We start from the raw sequence: 23,154 nt of genomic DNA on the forward strand, positions 1-23,154 counted from the left end.
GGTTGCAGGACTCAACAGCCAGATGACTGGATTACTGGCCACAGCCATCCAAATTGTCATGTTTGGTGGGAGCAAGAGTAGTTCGTAAATCCCATTTATCTTTAAGGCTTCCTCACCCAACTTTGTCATACTCAACATCTCCCAGCTGAACTGATGGGTTTTGCATAATTTATAAGTTTGCATAAATGACACAAATATTATTACAATACAAATAAAATTTTATTCAGGACAATCCAATCTTGTAAGAGTATTTCTGCAGTATTCCCAAAATACAGTGATATGAGAAGGCAAGGGAGGAGAAGCCTTCAGGCAAGTTGAGAATCATCTCCCAGACCCCTTTCCGTCTCATCCTCTTTCCTTCCTGTTGATGGCTTTGCTTGCCGATCTTTCCTGTGGAATTCACTGATGGAACATCTTTGCTTAGCCCCATCCAGGAAGAAGCTCTGTGGTGTGCGGATAGTGAGTTTATGCAAGGAAGTCAGACTCTTCACAAGGAATAACTAGACGTGAGAAGCAGCATGGATGAGCTGGCACCAGGAGAAGGGGAGGGCCAGCTCCCAAGCCCTCACCACCAGGGCTCTCTGAGGAAGGCTGTGGCTGCTGCCTTGGCCCTGGATGGGGAATCCACCATGGGTCGCAGGAAAAAGAAGAGGAAAGAGTCCCGCCCTGAATCTATCATCATCTACCGGTCAGAAAATGAGAAACTAGATGAGGGGCCTGGGGAATCCGAAAGTGGAGACCGGCCTAAAGAAGAGGAGGGGGACGATTTCCTAGATTATCCTGCAGATGAAGGTGAGTCTCCTTACCTAAAGCCACAGGAAAGAATGAGGATTCTCCAGAAGACAGGCAGGGATTTGCTCACTGACCTACTTCGACTTATTGACACCTTTCTTTTGGCAATATCACAGTCTTCAGTCCACAGATCAGCAGTATTTATTAAACATTGACTTTGTTCTGTTCGCAGTGATGCAGAGATCATCTCTGTCCTTTCTGAACTCCTAGTGTAAGTGAAGAGACCGATTTATACACAAAAATTAGTAATACAAGCAGACTATGCTAATTATTTATTTATTTTTAAGACTATGCTATTTCCTTAATACACGTAAGATAAAGAAGCAAATAGTTGACTTTTATAATAATCAGGAACATGCGAATTACAATAGCAGTGAGTGGTAATATTCCTTTACGTGTAGGTTGGCCAAAAATTGGGTACACTAGGATAACATCAATGTGAGAAAATAGTTGTGCTATCAATGTCCCTCCAGTGGAAATGGAATTCTGTTTTACCCACTTCGTAGGGACATTTATCAATAATTATTAAATTCAGACTGCGTATCTTACATTCTAGAAATGCTCAGTAGCCCATGAAACTTAGGCCCATGGGCATAAGGATGCATGTGTGGGAATACCTGTTGCTGCTAACGGAGCCGTGGAGTGTCCGGACTAAGCATCACCATGCAGCAATAGACGGGTAAGGTAGATCGATTTTAGCAGGATTGTCCTCTAAGACATAGGCCCACAGTGGACAAGACCAGCAACGTCTCTGCTCTTGTGCAGTTTGCCTTCTAGTGAAGGGAAGACAGACCGTGAACAAGGCAGTCATTCAAAGTTAATTTCAGGGAGTGGTATGTGTTGCAAAGACCGTAAACCACAGTGATGCGAAATGATCGGAGGAGGGCGTGGGGGAGGAGATTGCCTGGCCGTGCAAGGACCTCTGGAAAGTGGCCCTTGAGCTGATCTGAATGAAATGAAGGAGCCGACTATGAAATGAGGCCAAGACCCTAAGATGGAAGCACCACTGGCCTATTCCCCTGTTCTCAGGGAAGACGAGCAGCAGTGGTGGAGAGGTTCATGCTGGGCCTTGCAAGTCACAGTAAGGAGTTTGGGATTTGATTGAAGTGCAAGTGGAAGTCAGTGGAGGACTTTTATGCAAAGGAGAGATAGCCTCTATTTCTAAACCATCATTCTGGCTTCTTTATAAAGAGTGGATTCTAAGAGGCAAGAGTAGAAGCTGATAAGAGACTGTCCCATCCCTGAGGCCACAATAGCACTAATGTAGAAGCCTGGACCAGGGTGACCTCAGGAAAGCTAGCTAGGGAAAATAGGCTGGATTCATTTTTTTTTTTTTTTTTAAGATTTTTTTGTATTGGCAGAGAGAGAGAGTACACACAAGCAGGGGGAGCAGCAGACAGAGGGAGAAGCACGCTCTCTGATGGGGGACTCGATCCCATGACCTGAGCTGAAGGCAGATGCTTAACCTGACTGAGCCCCCCCAGGCGCCCCGACAGGCTGGATTCTGGGTCCGATTTGGAACTTGCTGATGGATCAGAGGTAGGGAGTGAGAGAAAGAGAGGAGTCAGCAATGACTCCTAGGGTTTTGACAGGAGCAACAGAGAAGGACGTGGTGGTGTCATTTACTATTCAGTGAGATGAGGGAGGTTTTGAGATCATTAGGTTTTGGGTGAACAGTACAACCTTCCTACTTCTTCCAGCCATGGAAGAAAGACTCCTGCCTATACTACCCCCCCACCCTGCCCAACCTCCCCTTGTAGACTATATTTCACATACCAAGGGGCCACAGACTTCTGTGTTTCAGTAGCTCTGGTGTCACTCCAGATGGCAGTTCGGTGGTGGCGGTGGTAATGTGTGGGTATGTGTATGAGGACAGTGTACATGTGTGATATGTGTGGTGTGTGTGTCCAGAGCTTGGACGTGAGGGCTGAGATGACCATAGGCATGTGAGGAAGCCTCGTCTCAGGGAAGCATAGAGACAGAGATGAGCAGGGAAGGGGAGTGCACTGCCCATCGGTAGGACACATATGCAGCACAATCTTCACACACATCAGTGGATACTCACGCACTTATACACTAGAAAAAGGTCATTATGAACTGGTGTCTATGGCAAAGTTCCTCATACCCCTCCATATTACAGAGATCGTGCCAAGACTGAGGCCCAGCAAAGTGGAGAGAGAACTTGAAAAGCAAGTTAACCTGTTTCACAGTTTCTTCAGAGCCCACGTGTGTGGAGTAAGAGTTCCCTGGGGGAGTCATAACATCAGGGAGGGAGGGAGGTCCACCCACTTCGTCTTCACACAGTCACTGACTCCAGGACTGTGCCAGGTGCTATAAAAACAGGAACTGTGGTATTCAGCCTCCAGCTCAGAAGATGACCCCGTAATTAAATGTCCACTCTTCTGACCTTAACGTCACATCCTTGATGCCCTGCAGGGATGTGGAACATGCCTTTGGACAGCCGCTATGTCACGTTAACTGGCACCATCACACGAGGAAAGAAAAAGGGCCAGATGGTGGACATCCATGTCACACTGACAGAGAGGGAGCTGCAAGAATTGACGAAGCCTAAAGGGTCATCAAGGGAGATAACACCTGAAGACAGAAAGGCCTGCCAAATGGGAGCAGATCGTGGGCCCCATGTGGTCCTCTGGACACTGGTCTGTTTGCCTGTGGTCTTTATCCTCTCTTTTGTTGTCTCTTTCTACTATGGCACGATCACCTGGTACAACATCTTCCTTGTGTACAATGAGGAGAGGACCTTCTGGCACAAGATCTCATGTTGCCCCTGCCTCATTCTCTTCTATCCAGTGCTCATCATGGCCATGGCCTCTTCCCTGGGCCTCTATGCTGCTGTGGTCCAGCTCTCATGGTCCTGGGGAGCATGGTGGCAAGCTGCCCGGGACATGGAGAAAGGCTTCTGTGGCTGGCTGTGCAGCAAGCTAGGTCTGGAGGACTGTTCCCCCTACAGCATTGTAGAGTTGCTTGACTCTGACAATATCTCAGGCAATCTCTCCAACAAGGACCCCACCCAGGAAGTAGAAACTTCCACTGTCTAAACTTCCAACAACTTGCATCCTTCTCTGGTCCTAGTAGCCTATATATTGTCTCCCAATTCCAGGAGATTCTTTCTTTAAATTAAACCCTTTCCCCTCTCAGTCCTGGAAAATTCTAGCACACACTGTTCTGTTCTACCATCTTGGTGGTTTCAGGAGGGCAGGGAACAGAAAAGCAATTTGTGCCAAAGCAGTCTATCCACAGACGAATTCTTTTCATTCCCTATCCTAAAATGACCATTTATCTGGGACAGGGAGTGCAGTTGTGTGTTAAGCTCAGGAGCTTGAAGATGTTACTGGTGACTGGAACCCAGGGAAGGATGTGACTAAATGTGACAGGTAGAAAAATGAGGCCCAAAGGAGACCAAGCTCACCAAAAAGATAATACGTAGGTGGGAGAGAAACGCTTAGGAAGCTGGGCTACCGTAGTGCAGCAGAATGTAAAGATTTGAGTGTATCACTTAGAGTTTGGTTTAGTGGCATAGAATTCAAATCCTAAAATACCAGTGGTTTAAACAAAGTAGAAGTTTCTTTCTTTCTTATATAGAAGAAATCTGAAGGTTGATCATCAAGGGACCTGATGAAGTCATCCAAACCCTAGGCTTTCTTCCCCTACCATTAGGATATGGCCCTCTTTGTCCTTGTCCTCAAAACCTCAGTGGTGACCACATCTCCGGCCCTTGCATCCATGGTTCTTGCAGAATAGAGGAGGGAGCAAAGACATGTATATTTTCCCTGTTTAAGGAGACTTCCCAGAAGTCTCGCTCAAGCTCAACACTTCCTGTATTTCATTGGCTAGGCCTTAGTCACGTGACCTTGCAAGCAAAAGAGGCTGGGAAATGTAGTCTTTTGATTAGGCAGCTATAGTTCAGGTTAAATATTTGGGTTCTGCTAATTTAAGCAAAAAAAGAAACATGACAATTTTGGTAGGCATAAAAGAATCTCTGCCTCACGGTAATTATTTAAATATATTCAGATCCCAAACTGCTATTTTGTTTTATTTATTTATTTATTTATTTAGGACTGAATGTTACACAGAGATTTTCTACATAGATACTAGTTACATATACTATGTATATGCTATCAGTAGATAATTAGCATCTCATGTACTTTGCAATTAGTCTGTAATGTCATGTGGTTTCAGGGTTTTTAGAAAGGAAGAGTGGAGAGTTGAATACAATTAGTAGCATAACTTTTTTCCTGGTAGTGAAGGCAGGACTGGGTTGTGATGTTTAATTTAATCTATATATTAAAGACTGTGTAGGGAGGATTTGCAAACTTCCCCCGACAGGGATCAGTAGCCCTAAGCATGGAGAAGACAGGGTTAGGTTTCTGTTGTTTGGCAAGACCTCACAGCCTCACTTAGTCAGACCTTATTGGAGTTTAACCAACAGTGTCTTCACTGTATCTACATGCTTCATGAAAGCATGTCTTCCTGGCCACCGGGGGGTGAACACCAGATGAATCTAGATGAATAGAATCTGAACTTTTTTTTTTTTTCTGTTTAAATTTATTCCTGAGGGTGTCTTTCTAATGTCAAAAAAATCGAATCCCAAGAGATCGAGCAGATTTTGGAGGTTTGGGTCTTCACAAGAACAGCTGGTGCCCATTTCTTGTTCCTGTCTCAGGAAGAAGCTACGTTCAGAATGGCTGTGAATCACACCAGACAGGTCAGTACCGCTCTCCCACAGAAGGCCACGGACATTGGCCTAAAGTATGGGGAACACCCTTTTCAGAAGAACCCCCTTTAAAAATAGCAACAACAAAAACTATTATTAGTTTCACACAAAACAAAACTCTGCCCAACCGTTTTGAAAGTAACCTTGGTGCTCTCTGGTGCTTTTGCAGAAATGTAAACAACTGAAATGATGACAAAGAAAATAAAAATAAAATCAAATTAATTTTGTTCAGATGGTCTTTGAATTTCTCCAAAATTGCTTTGAATGCTACTGTTTGCCGAGAAAGGGTGCGCTGATTACTGTTCTGTGTATGTATAACGATCTTAATACGGATCCTTATGTTTTGACTCTTCCCACATACCACTCATTTATGGTGAGTCCATTTAGGTGGACTGTTTTCTGCAGATCACATATTTACCTAAGCCTACATCAGGAAGTTGCAACCGCATTTGTCAGATTTTTCTGGGATTAGGGAAACCAATGGCCAAGGCCAAAAATAATCATGATTAGGACTAGGGTATGGTGGCTGTGGTGGGATGGAGGAGGATGGGGTGAGGGTGGGGCCTAAGGGATACTGAGATGAAGTGGACATGGCTCTCAGACTAGTTAGACTCAAAACCTAGTGGAAGAAGCTTAAATCATTTCACAAGGGCTCTACTAAGGTATATAAAAGCCTAGTCTAGAGTTGGGGAAGACTTAACCAAAGAGATCAAAAGGAATCTCATCTTTGCTATCAGCAAATACCTAGAGAATTAATACCATCTATGGACATTCTGTTAGCTCATAGTTGCCTAATCTTTATGGTGAGCATCAAGGAGGACTGTGTGTTCCAATGGCTTTGCAGCCATAATACGCCAATCTGGGTAAACCATATCTGGTCCATGATGACACTGCTACTAAGCCATCTTGTCTATTGACACTGAGCAGCATTTTCATATCAGTTCAAGTCCAAGAGGGAATAAAACCTTCATCCTCCAGGATTTTCAATAAAATGATGCTAAATCTTAAAAGTTTAGATGACCTGAAAGTTTCATTGTCCCCTTCATGGCCACCCCGGACTTACGTTTGGCAGTGTTGCAAAAGCTTAGTGGCTAACATTGCCCACCTCCCCACCTTCCCCTCCGAGGTGCAAACAAGCAGAGGTACTAGAATCTCTTTTATTTCTCCCAGGAAACAAACCTGTAGTGGAGGAGTTTGGGTGAGAGGGAGAGAGAAGAGGAGAGAGAGGAAAAAAAAAAAAGAGAAACTACATACAAGATAAAGGCCCTGATATGGTTGACACCAAATGAACAAATCTTTCAGAATCTCTGAAAGTGAGAAAGAGTTTTATTCGAGCCCAAGTTAGGACAGCTGCCAGGGAAACACACTCTTCACAGGGAAGAAAGTGCTCTGGGAAATTAACAGTTTTTACAGGGTTATGTACTTTTTTCACTGAGATTATAGATTAGCATATGGGCAGGAATCACAAGCTTTGTCATAAAGGGATGCAGGGAATAGGAATATTGATCGGTAACTCAAGGACAAGATATTTTTTGTCATTCGCAAAGCAGATGTACAATGCATGTGTGGCGGCCCATAAATCAGGCTTTGGGTCTGAACGAAGGTCATATACAACTAATGAGAGAGCAGAAGGCCAGCTGAGGACAAAGCACAAGCTGACACCCCACAACCTACCCTTTCCCTCCCCCGCTCACCCCCAGGTGTGTTGTCTTTGGCATTCCTCGGGAACTCCTGGCTTCCCTAAAGCTAAGGGAAGGCAAAACCAAAGGTTAACAATAGAGATCATGCCCAAGAGGACATGATCTCTCCCTTAGTTTAAAAATGTCTTAGTGTTTTACGAGAAAAAAGTATTCTTATCCATAGCCTATCTTCCAAAGACCCATAGACTCAATTTCCTGGAGCCCTAACATCACCCACCCATCCATAATGATATGGGAAACAAAGGTAAAAGGGAACATAAATATAAAATTTCCTTATAACCTACAGCCAAGGACTTGTGATAGGAAGGATATAATGTTTCTCCAGGAAGCTCCCAACTGTCTTACTGTTAATGCTTTATTAGAGGGAAAAACATCCTTCATTTGACCATGGCAAGGCCTCCAATACCTTGTAGGTCCTCTTTAGCGTCTCAAAGTTCTTTTGAAAAACTTTTTCCTTCTGTCCTCCAACTCCCAAGTACATTATCAGTCACCCCTCACAACCCTGGTGGTGCCCAAGGGTTCTGTCCACGTGCTTTAATAAAATAACCTTTTTTTTGTATCAAAGACATCTCAAGAATTCTTTGTTGGCCATCAGCTTTGGATCTAACCTATATACATTCAAAAACTACATCACAGTCATAGTGACTTAGAAATCTGAAATGGCTTCCCTTGTATATCAGGCCTTTGGAGAGGTGGGTTTTTTTTTTTTTTCATCAACATGAAACATACAAATTTCCTTCACCATAGTGAATTTTTACTAATTTGATTTATCTCTTATATAGATAATTAATAAAAAATATTTGAGTTTTAAAAGAACTCCTTGGGTTTGAGTCAAAAGCTTGAAGTGATGTGACGTGGGCCAGGAGTGAATAATTCTTGAGACATTTTCCATACAAAAAAATGTTCTTAGGGGTGCCTGCGTGACTCAGTTGGTTTGGTGTCTGACTCTTGATTTCAGCTCAGGTCCTGATCTTGGGGAGGTGAGATCAAGCTCTGTGTTAGGCATGGAGCTTGCTTAAGGTTCTCTTCCTCTCTCTCTGTTCCTCCCTCCCTCCTCTCTCTTCCTCCCCCCCGCAAAAGATGGTGTTTACTTCTTTAAATTTTTAATTAATTAATTAATTATTTTTTAAGAAAGGCAGACTGCCACATACAGCACCTCATTTGGATATGTCTGGAGTCTTGGAAGCTTGACTACCCTACGTTCTCCTACAAAAGGACCCTGAGAGCTTTTTTGGAGGTTCTAGCAGAGGAGCGCAGCTTCTTGTACACCCTTGACCGAAGAACGGTCCTCTCTTGCATCTGGGAAGGTCATCCTCTTCGACTGAGCGGGCAGCTTTGGGAGGCAGGAACATGGAGTGGTGAGGGAGGAAGGGGATACCTGCCTAGCCAGCCAGATCAGCTGAATCAACCCTGGCGATCAATGGGGTGACAGATGTCGTAGCCAGATCACCCTGACATCCGTATTTTTTTTTAAAGATTTTTATTTATTTGACACACACACACACACACACACACACACACAGAGCACAAGCAGTGGGAGCAGCAGGCAGAGGGAGAGGGAGAAGCAGACTCCCTGCTGAGCAAGGAGCCCAACACCAGGCTGGATCCCACCACCCTGGGATCACGACTGGAGCCTAAGGCAGACAGACGCTTAATCAACTTAGCTACCCAGGTACCCCAAGATGGTGTTTTTATTAAACCCTGGGGAAAGTACCTGTGGGTAGAAAGAGCTGCCCAGGCATTGTGAGGAGCTATTCATTATATACTTTTAAGGTGGGAGGAAGGGTAAAGACAACGGAAGTTTCTAAAAGGGATTTTTCATATGTTAAATGATACATGTTTGCAATCATCCCCCAGGCACCAATATACATCTGTAGGGTTTCAGGACTGAGGGTTTACTAAACAGTAATAAATGACCTTTTCCTAACACTACCTAGCCCTTTCAAGGTCCTGGAAACCTTGCTTCCAAAATTCTTTAGAGACTTACGCTACTCCTAGTCCCCTCCCAACTTGAAAGTATATGTCATCAGTCACCTGTCACAATCCCAGGGCAGCTCTTTCTGGCCACGGGTTCTGACCCCATGCTTTAATAAATCAACCTTTTTGCACCAAAGACATCTCAAGAATTCTTTCTTGGACTGGGGTCTGGGTCTCACGTACCCACATTCAAAAACCCCAACCATTTTTTTTTAGATTATTTATTTATTTGACAGATAGAGATCGCAAGTAGGCAGAGAGGCAGGCAGAGAGAGAGAGGAGGAAGCAGGCTCCCCGCTGAGCAGACAGCCCCATGTGGGGCTCCATCCTAGAACCCTGGGATCATGACCTGAGCCGAAGGCAGAGGCTTTAACCCACTGAGCCACCCAGGTGCCCCACCCCAACCATTTTTTAAACCAGCGAGCCCGTCAGGCATTATGATTGATCACCGCCACCTCTAGAACATTCCTTAGATTGGACTTTCAAATTAAATCCTTAAGTCTTAATGCTTAATATCCTTCCTTCCAAACTGGCGACGCTTCAAACTATCGGGAGATCCTTCGCAGGTGTTGTTCTGTACCTCGTGGCCAGTGCACATTCCATTTCCTCTGCAAAGAAAGGAATCGATCCCACTATTGACAGCCTGGAAAACCGTTCTTTCGGCAGTTGGTTCCAATGCCATCGCGTCTGTGAAGCCTTCCTCTATCCTCCCTTTTCGGAAAAAAAACAAACAGGCTTTTAGAGAAGATAAGGGACTTTCTGGATTCATATTCATACTCAGGGAAATCGAACTCCAGAACTCTGACCCTGGTGTTGGTGATTTCAACACCAGGAAACGGAAACGGTTTCCGTGAAGTCAGTTGCTCTAATCTAGTTTTATAGACCCGAGCAACTCAACGTCCACAAACGCCTTACGGGGGTGGGGGGGGGTGTGTGTGGCTGGGACACGCAGGGACTACGCATGCTCAGGGGCCCAGTTTCCCCGCCCCTTCCAGGTTCCGTGGGAAGCGGCTCTTTTTACGACGCTCCGGCTCCGACTCTGCGGGACCTCAGTAGCCGCGCTTGGGGTTCCCGCCCGGAAGAGGCGGCCGCGGTACCGGCGCACCCAACATGGCGCGGCCCGGGAGTAAGGTAGAGAGAGCGTGGGTTTGGGCCTTGCGGGTGCAGGGGATCCGGAGAGGGTGGTTCGGGAGCAGGAATCGTGGGATCACGGCGGGCCACGGCTGGGTCCAGAGGGCCGGCCGCGCAGGGACAACCTGAGGATCTGGAGTCCGGATACCTGAATTTGAGCCTCGACCACTCCCCATTCACTCTGCCTCCTTAGCCCTCCCAACCTCTCACTCCCTCTTCACCTCCTCATCCCACCACTCTCCCCGCTCCGCTTGCCTCCTTTCTTACTCTCATAGTCCACCCTTCTCTTCCATTACTTCCTCCACCTCCTCCGTTTCTTTTGAGCCTGGGTTTTTAGAATCTGTAGGAGAATGAAAGTTAGCCTTGGTACCCACAGATTTGTAAAACTTCAGAGAGGGACCGTGAGTAAAATACGTTATCTTTTTTCTTTTTAAGATTTTGTTTTTATTTATTTGACAGAGATCACAGGTGGTCAGAGAGGCAGGCAGAGAGGAGGAAGCAGGCTCCCTGCCAAACAGAGAGCCCGATGCAGGGCTCGATCCTAGGACTCTGGGATCATGGCCTGAGCCTAAGGCAGAGGCTTTAACCCACTGAGCCACCCAGGCGCCCCCAAAATACGTTATCTTAAAATGTAAAGCGGCATGTTATTACCCCTATCATAATCTAATATTTCAATTTATCGAAAGCTTACTCTGTGAGGCAGTGATCTAAACGCTTTTCCTATTGCATGTAATCTTCACGACAAGCCCATGAGGTGACAAGTATTATTCCCAGTTTACAGTTGAGAAAAATGAGGCATAAAGAAAGTGAAATGATTATCCCAAGGTTATCTGGTCCCTAAGAGATGGAATTCAGGTTTGAACCCAGGCTGTCTCGTTTTAGAGCCCTACTGTGTTGTTAGGAACCTATGGCCCTCAGTGTCCCAGATTAATAATACACATTATGATGAATTTTTAAAATGATTTTTTTCAATATAGACAAAAAGTGATGGTTGTCTCTGAATGATCACTAGAGGGAAGTGTGTTCCAGAGAATTATTTGTTCATCCAAACATGGAAAGGCTAGGCCCTTTAAGTAGGCATCTGGTATAGTTAAGCAAGATAGATGTTTCGGCAGCTGATCCCTAGTCCCCACGACTCCCATTGGGAAATGTTGATTAAAGCAATTATGAACATTTGATGTTACTTACCTTTTTGTTCCTCCTGTCAGCTGCTGAAAACATTGCAGCAGCTGTATATGGCTGGTGGACTTGGAGCAAAATTCTAACAGCCTGTATTGTTTCCTTGTGCAAATGAAGAATTGCTATGCTGCTCAGTTTCCATTTCCTGGTTTTCTTAATGCTGCGGGATAGGAACTTAAAAGTATCACATAGACCATTCTTCTGCTTCCAGAAAGAAGTTCTGTATGGTAAAACCCTTTGATGGCCATTTTTTGGTTACTTGATTCCTAGTAAAGGGCTTTTATTTCTTTAACTTAGAATTTTCTTGTTTTAAAATAGTTTTCTTTTTAACAAAAAAAGTTCTCTGGACTAAAAAGACTTAATCTTCTAACTTAGAGTTTTCTGGTTTACCTTAGAGTTTTCTGGTTAAAACCGTTTTTCTGGTCTATTAGATAAATGGATGACATATTTTGGGACCCTTACATTTTTTGAGATTCTTATGCTCAGGGCATTGAAACTATGGGGTGTAAACCTTATCATTTGCAAAGGAATTTTGTAGTTTATTATCACCTTTTTTTCAAACATACTATCTTTACTCCAGAAATCTCTCAGTATTAATGCATTATGTTCTATGCTTTGTAAACTAGGGAAAAACTTGAAGTCTTTCTTTTCCATGTGTTGTCTGAAATATAACCAAATTTAGAAATCATCTGTAACTTCTCTCATAGGAACACATCCAGATTTTCCACCCCCCCTTTTTTTTATTAGGTAGGCTCCATACCTAGTGTAGAGCCCAATGTGGGGCATGAACTCATGAGGCTGAGATCAACCAAGAGTTGAACGTTTAACTGACTGAGCCACCCAGGCACCCCAGATTTTTCAAACACTTCTAGAGTCAGGAGATCATTGCTTCAGAAGACCGTGGTTCTTTTATTGATCACTTTTTTAAAAAAATATTTTATTTATTTATTTGACAGAGAGAGAGATAACAAGCAGACAGAGAGTCAGGCAGAGAGAGAGGAGGAAGCAGGCTCCCCGCTGAGCAGAGAGCCCGACATGGGGCTCCATCCCACGACCCTGGGATCATGACCTGAGCGGAAGGCAGAGGCTTTAACCCACTGAGCCACCCAGGCGCCCCTATTGATCACTTCTTAATGTTATTTTTCTCCTTTGTATGGAGTCATAACAGTCTTCCTGTAACTTCCATCTGTTGATCCATTCCATCTCTCTCTCTCTGACCAGTCCTTTTCTAACACAGCTGCCAAATATTTGGGAGGAACTATCATGTTCCCCTAAATCTTCTCACTTGGCTCAAATATCTAGTTTTTTTCAAATTGTTCCTCGCATCCCCTGTTCTGTAGATCCTTCTCTAACCTGCGTATCTCATGTTCTGTTGTAATTAATCTTCATAAGATGTGCTCAGAATTGCTCGCGGTTTGTCACCTGTGGTCTGATTAGTACAAAGCACAGGTGAGACTCACTGTCAAAGAACATTAACTCTGGAAAAAACCATGGATCTCATCTAGTCCAACAACTGCTTCCTGCCTGGAATTAACAGCGAGGTTAAGTGACAGTCACCCAGGGACTCAAGGCTAATTGGTAAAAAGGTGGGGCTGGATCTCAAATCTCCAGATTGCTAATCTACTCTTGGTTTTCCTTCCTTGAATTCAATATACTGTTGATACAGCCTAAAAACATGAAATAGGTGTGGGGAATGTAGTGCTGTAGCCATGTCATATTGGTGACTCACGTTATAATCCACACTGAAATCGTGGGTTGCCATTTGTTCAGGTCCAACTCATATTCACTTGAATTCTGGATGCCAAATGTAAAATTTTGCATGTAACTATTTTATTTTAGTTTGTTTTCCTATTCTCTTAGTCCCTATGTATGCAATTGCTGTCTAATGACTAGGCGTCTCCATGGTTCCCTTACCTGTAAGTCCCCATATTCATGTTTGAATCCTGTTCTTCTTTAAGGTTTACGCAAAGATCACATCCAGAAGCCTTTTCTGCCTCCTTACCCCTCCTTTATCCCCTCTACCATCCCCTCCACCAGTCTTGGGTAGATGCCCCTCCTGTGTACTCTCTCAGTGCCCACCACATGCATCTGTCATGGAATATTCTGCTGCTATTATTTGTTTGTGTGTCTTTGTCCTCTACTAGGATAGATTTGGTGTCTTAGTCTTCATTTTAGACCCCAGTTTACAAACTGATTCAAATTGATGGGGTATAGCATTTCAGTATGTGTAGGTTGTAGCTGTCACCTATCGCCTCAAAAATGCTTCTTCATAACAAGCTACCCCCAAATCAGAGGCTTAGGAAAAAAACATCTGTTCTCATGCTTGTGGCTCTGCACATCAACTACAGTCTGATGTATTTTGGGGTCCACTGCTCTGGCCTGTAGGTTGTTTTTAGGTTTGCTCCCTCTGGGTTTATTCTTGGGCTCAGGCTGAGGAACAGCAGCGTCCTGGAGCATGCTCCTGTCCTGCCTTTCTATTTTTCAAAAAATATTAGGACTATTTAAAGTTTCGCTGTCATAAACATTTATATGTCTTATATACATTCTTTAAGTAGAACAGTCCCCCTCCCTCTGTCCTGTAGTCCCTAAGTCTCCTAGAGTACAGACAGGTTCTTTGAGTGAAATAAGCAAAGGCCATACCTGTTTTTCTTTTCTTTTTATTTTTAATGACTATTATTAACATTTTCTCACTCTCTGGGACATTATTTCTAGGCAGCTGTTGTACTGTGTATGGATGTGGGCTCCGCCATGAGTAACTCCCTTCCTGGCGAAGAGTCCCCATTTGAACTAGCAAGGAAGGTGATGACCATGTTTGTGCAGCGACAGGTAAGTTTTGAGCTTACAACTCTTGTTTTCACTGCTTGTTGTCTCCACTTAGTAATGCAAGATACCAGCCTGCTTATGATGTCCAGCCTCAGTATTTTTGGTACTTTATATTTTTTCAATTTTTTTTTAGAGAGAGGACATGAGCTGGGGAGGGGCAGCGGGAGAAGGAGAGGAAGAATCCCAAGCCGACTCCATGCTGCGCACAGGGCCCAGCACAGGGATCCCAAGATCATGAACTGGAGTGAACTCAAGAGTCTGATGCTTAACTAATAAGCAACCCAGGCACCCCCAACCTCAGTGTCTTGGGAATCTGAGGAGTTTTTTAACATATACTTATGTGCAAGTCCGACTGCCACTAGAGCCTGACATTTTTTCTTCCTTTGTTTTGATCCCTCCATTAGATATTATAGTTTGTATCAGAAACAAGGCAAAGTAAAAATGTTTACAAATAGTCTCTAGAGCCAGGCGGCCCGGGTTTGCTCTGTCATGATGTTTACTAACCTCGTGATTTTAAATAAGTACTTCAGCTACTTTGTGCCTATTCCAAGTAACCTTTGGCTGATAACGCATTATCCCAAAACTTAATGTCTTAAATTACTTTTTTTTTTTTTTTTTTTAAATTATCTTTCCTGGTTTTAAGGGATGGCTGGGTGGCTCAGTTTGGCTTCTTGTGGTCGCTTGTGCAAGGGCATTCAGATGTTGGCTGGGCTGAATCACTTGAAGGCTAAACCGAGCAGGACGCCTAAGACGGCTCACCCTCATGGCTAGAAGTTAAATCTTCTGGTAGCTCTGAGCTCAGCTGGGGCTGCCCATCAGAACCCTTGCATGTGGTCTTTCCATGTAGCTTGGGATTCCTACAGGGTGGCGGCGGCTGGTTCTAAGAAGGAAGGTTCTAAGAGTGGTTATTCCAAGAGACCTGCCTGTATGGCTTTTTATGACCTCGCTTTAGAAATCCAAGAAGGTCATTTCTGCTGTTAGGAGCCAAGCAAGTCACTTAGACTAGCTCACATTCAGGGGGGTCAGGAATGGGATGAATAAGACTCCCCTGTTGATTTCTGTCCCTTCTTGGTATGACCGCTACTTTTCCTAAACCCATGAAGTTCTGCCTTATTCACTGGCAGCTCCTACTCCTCCTGGACACCTCTGTTGTTTCTTCTGGGTGCTGCCCTTTTCACTAAGCACTATGACATCCCACCTGTCACCCTTGATTTTAACAAATTTTGATGACCTGGAGTCCTCGATGTGTCAAGAAGAGAATGCCTCTAACCCCATTCCTAGTTTTAGTAATTTGTGTTATTTGCATTTAAGTAATGGTCCTATGTCTCAATGTGTAGATTTTTTAAATTTGTTTTTTATTTTATTATTTATTCATTATTATTATTTTTTAAGTAGGCTCCTTGCCCATTGTGGTGTTTGAACTCACAACCTTGGGATGGAGAGTTGCATGCTCTACCAACTGAGCCAACTAGACGCCCCTAGAATTTTTTTTTTAAGAGAAGCCGTTCTTGCAGTTTTTCTTTTTGGCTCTGCCTCTTCCTTGGGAGTCTGAATCTGGAAGGCTGGGTAACAGCACCTGGTGCCAGTCTCATGCTGCATTCAAAATTTCCTTCCCTTTCCTGGCTGAGATTTTGTTGTTGAGCAAGATTACCGTGCTTTAGGATGAAGTCTTGTCCAGGACAGAGGTAGAATTCTAGTTGGGCTGCCCCATTGCTGAACATGTTTGAACCTCAATAACTAGGATTTTTTTTCTGCCTGGTGCAACTGGGAATTGTATCTGGAATTATTAGCATGCTGGGTGCTTTAACAGACCAAACAATAATAAAGAATGATAGAATTCCATCCTCTTCCCAGGCAGCATTCTTCCCACTGATGGAAAAGTCTTAGGTTAGGTAGGCGGGAACAGGACTGCCTTTTGTGTCAGATATTGTTTTTTATTTTTACATTTTCTTATGAAATGTTTCAGGGCACCTGGGTAGCTCAGTTGGTTAAGGGTCTGCCTTTGTCTCAGGTCAAGATCCCAGGATCCTGGGATTTAGTCCCAAGTCAGGCTCCCTGCTTCTCCCTCTCGTCCCCACTCCTGCTCTCTCTCGCTGTCTCTCACTATCTTTGTATCTCTTTCTCTCAAATGAGTAAATCTTAAAAATAAAATAAAAATAATTAAAAAGAAGAAGTTATTCATAAAAGAGGCAAATATAGAGAGTAATATAATGAAAAGCTATTTTTCCATTATCTAGCACTGTACACTACTTAAGTTCTGCCACATTTGATTGATTTCTTTTTCTTTTTTTCTTAAAAATAGTTACAAATAGGGACCCCTGGTTGGCTCAGTCATTAAAGCTTCTCGGCTCAGGTCATGATCCTGGGGTGCTAGGATGAAGCTCTGTGTTGGGCTCCCTGCTCAGCGGGAAGTCTGCTTCTTCCTCTGCCCTCTCCCTGCTCGTGTGTGCTCTCTCTCTCTCAAATAATTAAATAAAATCTTAAACACACACACACACACACACACACACACACACACAGAATAATTACAGATAAACTTGAAGCGCTCTGTATATCCCTTCCCAGTTCTCTCCTTTCCTCTTTTCCTCAGAATTTGCAGTAATTACTATGCATATTTTATACTTTTGGATATAAGCATATTCATAAATAATATTTAGTATCATATGAAACTTTCAAAAATGTGTGTAATGTTTTTATATGGCACATATAATTCGGCAACTTATTTTTTCTCAACCTTATATTTTTAAGATTTACTCATCCTGATAAGCATGCACAAATTTATTCATTTTTTCACTGAGGTGTAATATTTTGTTCTCTTAAGTATTCTGTAGTGTGTTTTTGCATTCTGTGTATGGTAGTTAGTTCGTTTCCACTTCTCTCCTGTTATGAACAGTGTGAAGTGAGCTCTCTTGAAGTGAATGTTCGTGTCCTTCTCTTCTTGAGTACATAATGCGACAATTTCTCTATGGTATACATACCTGTGAGTGAAATTGCTGGGATACAGGACATGAACCAGCAGTTATTTTTCTTTTTTCTTTTTTTTTTTTTAAAGATTGTATTTATTTATTTGACAGACAGAGATCACAAGTAGGCAGAGAGGCAGAGAGAGAGAGAGGAAGAGAAGCAGGCCTCCCGCTGAGCAGAGAGCCCGATGCGGGACTCGATCCCAGGACTCTGGGATCATGACCTGAGCCGAAAGCAGAGGCTTTAACCCACTGAGCCACCCAGGCGCCCCCCAGCAGTTATTTTTCTAATCCTCTGGAAAATTGAAACCTTGAGTCATCATTCCAGAAGGATAGATTAAAATAATTTCAAATTATCCATAATTAATTTTCATTGAGAATTAGAGTCTGATTTGGCTGGATGACACCAAGAGCAGTTACCAGTCTCCACTCCCCTACATCCAAATTCTGTTGAAATGAATGATAGGATCTATACTCAGTGAACGTCTTCTTAGAGGCTAGGATTTGTCTATCATCATCCCGTGGACCATCTGGCCTAGTGTTCTGTTGTTGACAGTGACCCCAGGGACATGCCATAGGGAGGTATGGTTGTCTTACTCCCTAAAAGTTAGGTATCTACTGGCTTCCGGGTGGTACTCAATGATTCTTAACCTTTTAACGTTCTTCTCTAGGTGTTTGCTGAGAGCAGGGATGAAATTGCTTTAGTCCTTTTTGGTACAGATGGCACTGAGAATGCCCTTGCTGGTAAGGATCAGTATCAGAACATCACAGTGCACAGACACCTGATGCTACCAGATTTTGACTTGCTGGAGGACATTGAAAGAAAAATCCAACCAGGTTCCCAACAAGCTGACTGTATCCTTTTTCAGCCAGAGAAGACTCTTAGGAAATTTCCTTTAAACTGGGGAATCATAATCTAGTTTGGTGAGGCTCCCTAGAGTCCCAGCTCGAGAATATGGATGTTTTTGGCTCTAGGAACATGGAGGTTGTGTATGTTAGGATTTAATGTGAAATTAATCAGTTTGGATTGGGCCCTCCAGTCACTTACCCTTTCTCTCTGTTAGTGATACTGGGGACTTGGGAGGTACCATAAGGGGAAGATACCTGTGGGTATATTTGTCTATTGATTTGTGCAGAAGGATTGGTGGTGGTGATGGTTAGAAATGTTTGGATGCAGAGAAGATAATAGTAGAATAAAGCAGTAGTGTTCTCAATGCTTTCCTGGACAGAGGGTATTTTTGTTGCAAAAATCATCTAAATGTGTATTTAGATAAATGATATCTAAACCGAGATTTGCAATTTCTTCCACAGATGCTATGATTTTAAGGGCTTACTCTTACTTTTATAAACAGTAATGGTATCCCTGGTCACTGGGAGGTGTTCTTGCACTGAGTGACTTACAAATGCTAAATTATACCTCACTTCATCTTTAAGAGTAGACTGTAATCACCACAAATGGATTCTAGAGATAGTAAAATGGAATCATAATTTTTGTCTCCATAATTGGGAATATGGTAGATTACCTTCCAAATAAACTTTGGAAGAAGGGAAATTTGGCAAGTACTTTTAAATCATCACAGAGTCAGCCCAGAGTCCACAGTTTCAAGCCCTGTGGACCTCACTGGAAAGAAGTTGCGTGTTCTTGAGATAAAGGGACTCTTTAGTGCTATCTTCTGCCCTTAACTATCCAAGTCCTGGATGCACTCATTGTGTGCATGGATGTGATTCAACAAGAAACTGTGTAAGTGTCTCAACTGAAGAGAGGTGGAAATGAGCTTCTTGGCTAAAATTACATGTTGATGTATTCTGTGCGTTGTGTGATTTCATTGTAATTGAGCTGCATGTTTGTGTGGCTAAGGAAACATTTGATAGAATTCAGCGGTCCAGTTCGCCCTTTATTTTTTAAGTTTAAAAAGAGGAAGGGCTATAGTTGATGGGAATGTCTCTGGGAGAAATAAATATTTGGCTTATTTTAAGTTCCTTCCTTATTTGACTTAAGTTAATTACCAGGAACTTAAAAAAAAAGTTAGATGGTATTGTTCCTAATCTTGCTGAATTAAATGCATGAAACTAATATAACACCATATGTTAACTAACTGGAATTAAAATAAAAACTTAAAAAAAAATTTAAAAGTTGTAGTATTAAAAAAATTAAATTTTTTTAAATTAAAGGTTTTTTAATTTAAAAAAATTAATTAAATTTTAATTCATTACTTGTTTAATTGCTGTGCCTTTAAAATGTGGGTCTTTGAATATACACACACCCACCCATCCCTTGACTGTTAGGAAGAACATTTGCACAAAATCTGGGGCCTAGATTTGTATTATCATTTCTCAATCTCTGTACATTTTGTGTAAAGTCCTGCCCCTGGCCCTGTGAGTGGAATCTGACCAGGGTATTTGGAAAGTGAACCCTTGCAAGGCTGATGTAGTTACTGGGAGAATTCCTTGTTTACATTTTGGCTAAGTGGAGGCTGGAAAAAGGGATCCTTTCTAATCACAATGACCACATCATTAACTGAAGTTAGAGTTGGAAAATCAGGGATTTAATATTTCCATATTGCTCAAAAATTTTGATTATGTGTTTCGTAGGTTGTAGTTACTTGATTATATATTAGTAGGAACTTAACTGAGCATCAGTGATACGTAGGACTCTAGAATGTAATCACATTTGTTAACTATCTAGGTTAATTTCTTAGCCTCTTTCTGCTCGTTGACCAAGTACATTTGGGTTTGTGGGTAGTAGTTCAAGAGAATGATTTCTTACTGTACTAACTCTCTCTTTTAGAGGAAAGAAGTTTGAGAAGAGGCATATTGAAGTGTTCACTGACCTCAGCAGCCCATTCAGCAAAGATCAGCTGGATGTTATAATCCATAACTTGAAGAAATTTGGCATCTCCCTGCAGTTCTTGTAAGACCATGAGAATAATGTCTGAAGACCAGTCCTGCATTCCCATAACACAGGGAGTGGGGCCCCTTTCTAGAGTGCTTGGTTCCCAGGAGTTTCTCTGTGCTTAGAGTCGAAATATGTCAGATGACTGACTTCCGCAAACGTTCACGAGAGTACCCGCTGTTCCAGGAACCCTTGAGTTTTAATGATGAAGGGATGAAAGTCACAATAGCAGATTGTTTGTTGGCTCTTCTTAGACTCAAAGAAGTGAGGAAACTTTTGAGGATACTCAGTTTATCCCCTGCCTATGTAGAGGACTTTATCCAAACAATTCCCAGATTGCTGGTTTCTTTTGTGCAATAGCTCTAGAGTACTCTGTTTTGCAGGCAGTAGCTGTTTTTAGGGTAAAGACAAATCTCAACATGAGAATCATTTTAAACACATAGAAGGTTTATCTGTAAGTCTTTTTCAAATCTAAAGGATATGCACATGTATGTAAAATGTAATTTGCTTTTGTGTATTTAGAAATGGGGTATGCAGATTCCAGGCAAAAATGTTCAAAGAAGGGGTGCCTGTGTGGCTCAGTCAGTTAAGCCTCTGACTCTTGATTTAGGCTCAGATCATGATCTCAGGGTCGTGAGGTTTAGCCCTGCACTGGGCTCTGTGCTGAGCCTGGAGCCTGCTTAAGATTCTCTCCATCCCTCAGCCCCTCCCCCCACCCCCACCAGCACTAGCACACACTTTCTCTGTCTCTTAAAAAAAAAAAAAAGTTCACAAAATATTTCACCATTTATTGCAAGGCAGAAACTCTCCTTGCCCAATAACTTGAATGCCCCCCCTTCCCACCCCAGGCATTTACTTTCTTTATCTTCTGTCCCTAACAAGAAAGGGGTTTTTTGTTTGTTTGTTTGTTTGTTTTTTTACCACACTGATCATTCCTGCTGCATTTGAAACTTGTCTTATCTTGCCCTATTTTTGGTGAAAGCAGAGTGATAGTATAGGATGTTGACTTATTAGTCTTCTGGGGACACTCATTTTCCAGATTGAGAGCTATACCGGGAAGCCTCCAGCTCAGAACGGTAAGCCTTTGGCTTCTTTGAAAGGCCCGTCGTGGGTAATTAAGAACCTCTCTTGCATGTATGTACCTCTTAAGACTGCAGAGGGGCATCTCCTTTCTGTAGAACTGTAGAAAAATAGTTCAGAGTAACCCATCAAACTGATACTTGTTAAGATAGTACTTCAGAGAAATTAAGTGCTTTTTAAGTGACACTTCTCTTCGTATTGAGTTGAGGTTTTCACAGTACTTCAAAAGCCCTGCCTGGCTCCTCTTCCCTGTTCATAATTTCAGGATGCCTTTACATGGTTGAAGCCTACCGCACTTCTGTCAATGTCATTGGAAAGGGCTTTTTTGCCCGAGTGATACTGTAAAGTGTGTCGAAGAAGGAATATAGCCTTGTCGTCTATCCCTGCTTAGTTGACCGGTTGCATTTTTCCCCTTGGGCATTACGCTCTATTCCTATGCTATACATCTCCAGCATAACAAAGTGAGGTTTCTGGTTTCATTGTTTGATGTATCCCAGATATGACTGCTCGTTCCAGTTGGGACAGGCCCAAGCAGCACTGCGTTCTGAGCAGGCTCCTCTCTTTCCTTGGACCTTGTTTTAGTTTCTTCTATTGGCTGTTGTGAAAGTGTCTATGTGGTCAAAAGCAGGGTAGAAAGAACTGTTACTGTAACTTCTTTTTCTAGGAGAGCTTCCCCGACTCTCGATTTTCATCTCACTCCCCTCTTTGTTCAGGTTACTGTGGTAGGAACAGCAGCGGCCTGGTACCGAACCTGTGTGCCACACACCGCTCCCTGGAGGCTCTTTATCCAGTGGGTCTCACAGGACATCTGTGCCTGTCATGCGGAGTGCATGTAGAAAACATTTAAACAGGGAGCGCTGTTTTCATTATAGCAAATCAAATAGTGAAGAAATTACCGTAAAAATAACCATCCACATGGGGGTGACCAGTAGGTGACGCTGAGTGAACTGAAAAGTCTGCTCTTTGGGTTTCAGGGGGAGTGAGGTGATACGCTGCCTGGGAAAGAACTTTATCTTTTGATCAGGGGACAGTCTTTGCTGTGTCACTCACTGGCTGTGTGGCTTGGCCCGATTGATCCGCCTCTGTAGCTTCAGTTGCTATTTAGGACATGGAGGTAGAAATCTCTGTCCACTTAAAAGGATTAAATGAGGTTGTTTACCTGAAAGCATTTAGAGAGTGCCATATACAGTATTACCATAAAATGTGTTTGGTTGGTTGACTTTTCATTTTGTATATTGATTATTGAATATCTCTGTGACTGGTAATCGCAATCTAGTTTTAGTCTCATTTCAAGCAACTGGAGTGGAACACAAGAACAAAATAGGTTTGCCCTATTTCCAGCAATTAAGTGATGTCTATATGGGAATTCTAGATCTACAGTAATAAAGGTAACATGTATTTAAGTATTTTGTACACATTCTGTCATTTAATTCTTCATAATAACATCAAGGGATCATTAAAGGCTATTTTATTTTATTTTCTATTATTCTTTTTGGCTGCCTAGAATAGCGCCCACCTCTTTCTAGGAAGCAGTTCTTCCTACACTTTAACCTCATGGCTCAGCTGAGAGCCAACATCTTCTCGTCCCCAGGCTACCACTGCTACCTGGCTTGTTCGAATTTGTGACTGATGCACAGAGCATTAGATACTAAGTCCATTCCTCTTTGGTAGTAGAGCTAGACAGTGCGTGCTCGAATGTGCTCAGAGACGTTGTGGAGGAAGCCAGTCAGAGAGTGAAGCCAGCATGAAGGCACATGGAGACAACACAGAGACAGAGAGGGTCAGGTAGTCCTTAATGTGGTTGAGACTGGATCCAGTCCTCCTAAGGCATGTGCAATCCTGCACTTCCAATTATTTGGTTATGTAAACCAACGAATTCCC

The 23,154-nt window shown here is 42.9% G+C and overlaps 2 protein-coding genes across 2 annotated transcripts in view; both read left to right on the forward strand.

Annotated features, from left to right (window-relative positions):
• The first annotated feature begins 451 nt into the window (after window positions 1-451).
• Window positions 452-5,742, forward strand: TMEM169 (transmembrane protein 169). The gene is made up of 2 exons (XM_032847456.1): window positions 452-792; window positions 3,229-5,742. Exons 1-2 carry the CDS (start codon window positions 519-521, stop codon window positions 3,849-3,851), a joined length of 897 nt encoding a protein of 298 aa, XP_032703347.1. The 5' UTR covers window positions 452-518; the 3' UTR covers window positions 3,852-5,742.
• Window positions 5,743-10,229: 4,487 nt separating this feature from the next.
• XRCC5 (X-ray repair cross complementing 5) overlaps window positions 10,230-23,154 on the forward strand; it is an 88,954-nt gene continuing 76,029 nt past the window's right edge. Inside the window, exons 1-5 of the mRNA XM_032847459.1 lie at window positions 10,230-10,335; window positions 14,227-14,340; window positions 17,972-18,155; window positions 18,993-19,041; window positions 20,089-20,211. Coding sequence (XP_032703350.1) covers window positions 10,315-10,335; window positions 14,227-14,340; window positions 17,972-18,155; window positions 18,993-19,041; window positions 20,089-20,211 — 491 coding nt within the window. The 5' untranslated portion in view covers window positions 10,230-10,314. The remainder of the gene's footprint in view (window positions 10,336-14,226; window positions 14,341-17,971; window positions 18,156-18,992; window positions 19,042-20,088; window positions 20,212-23,154) is intronic.

Source organism: Lontra canadensis, unplaced genomic scaffold (genome assembly GCF_010015895.1).
Source record: "Lontra canadensis isolate GAN:19392208 unplaced genomic scaffold, GSC_riverotter_1.0 scaffold188, whole genome shotgun sequence".
Lineage (NCBI taxonomy): Eukaryota > Metazoa > Chordata > Mammalia > Carnivora > Mustelidae > Lontra > Lontra canadensis.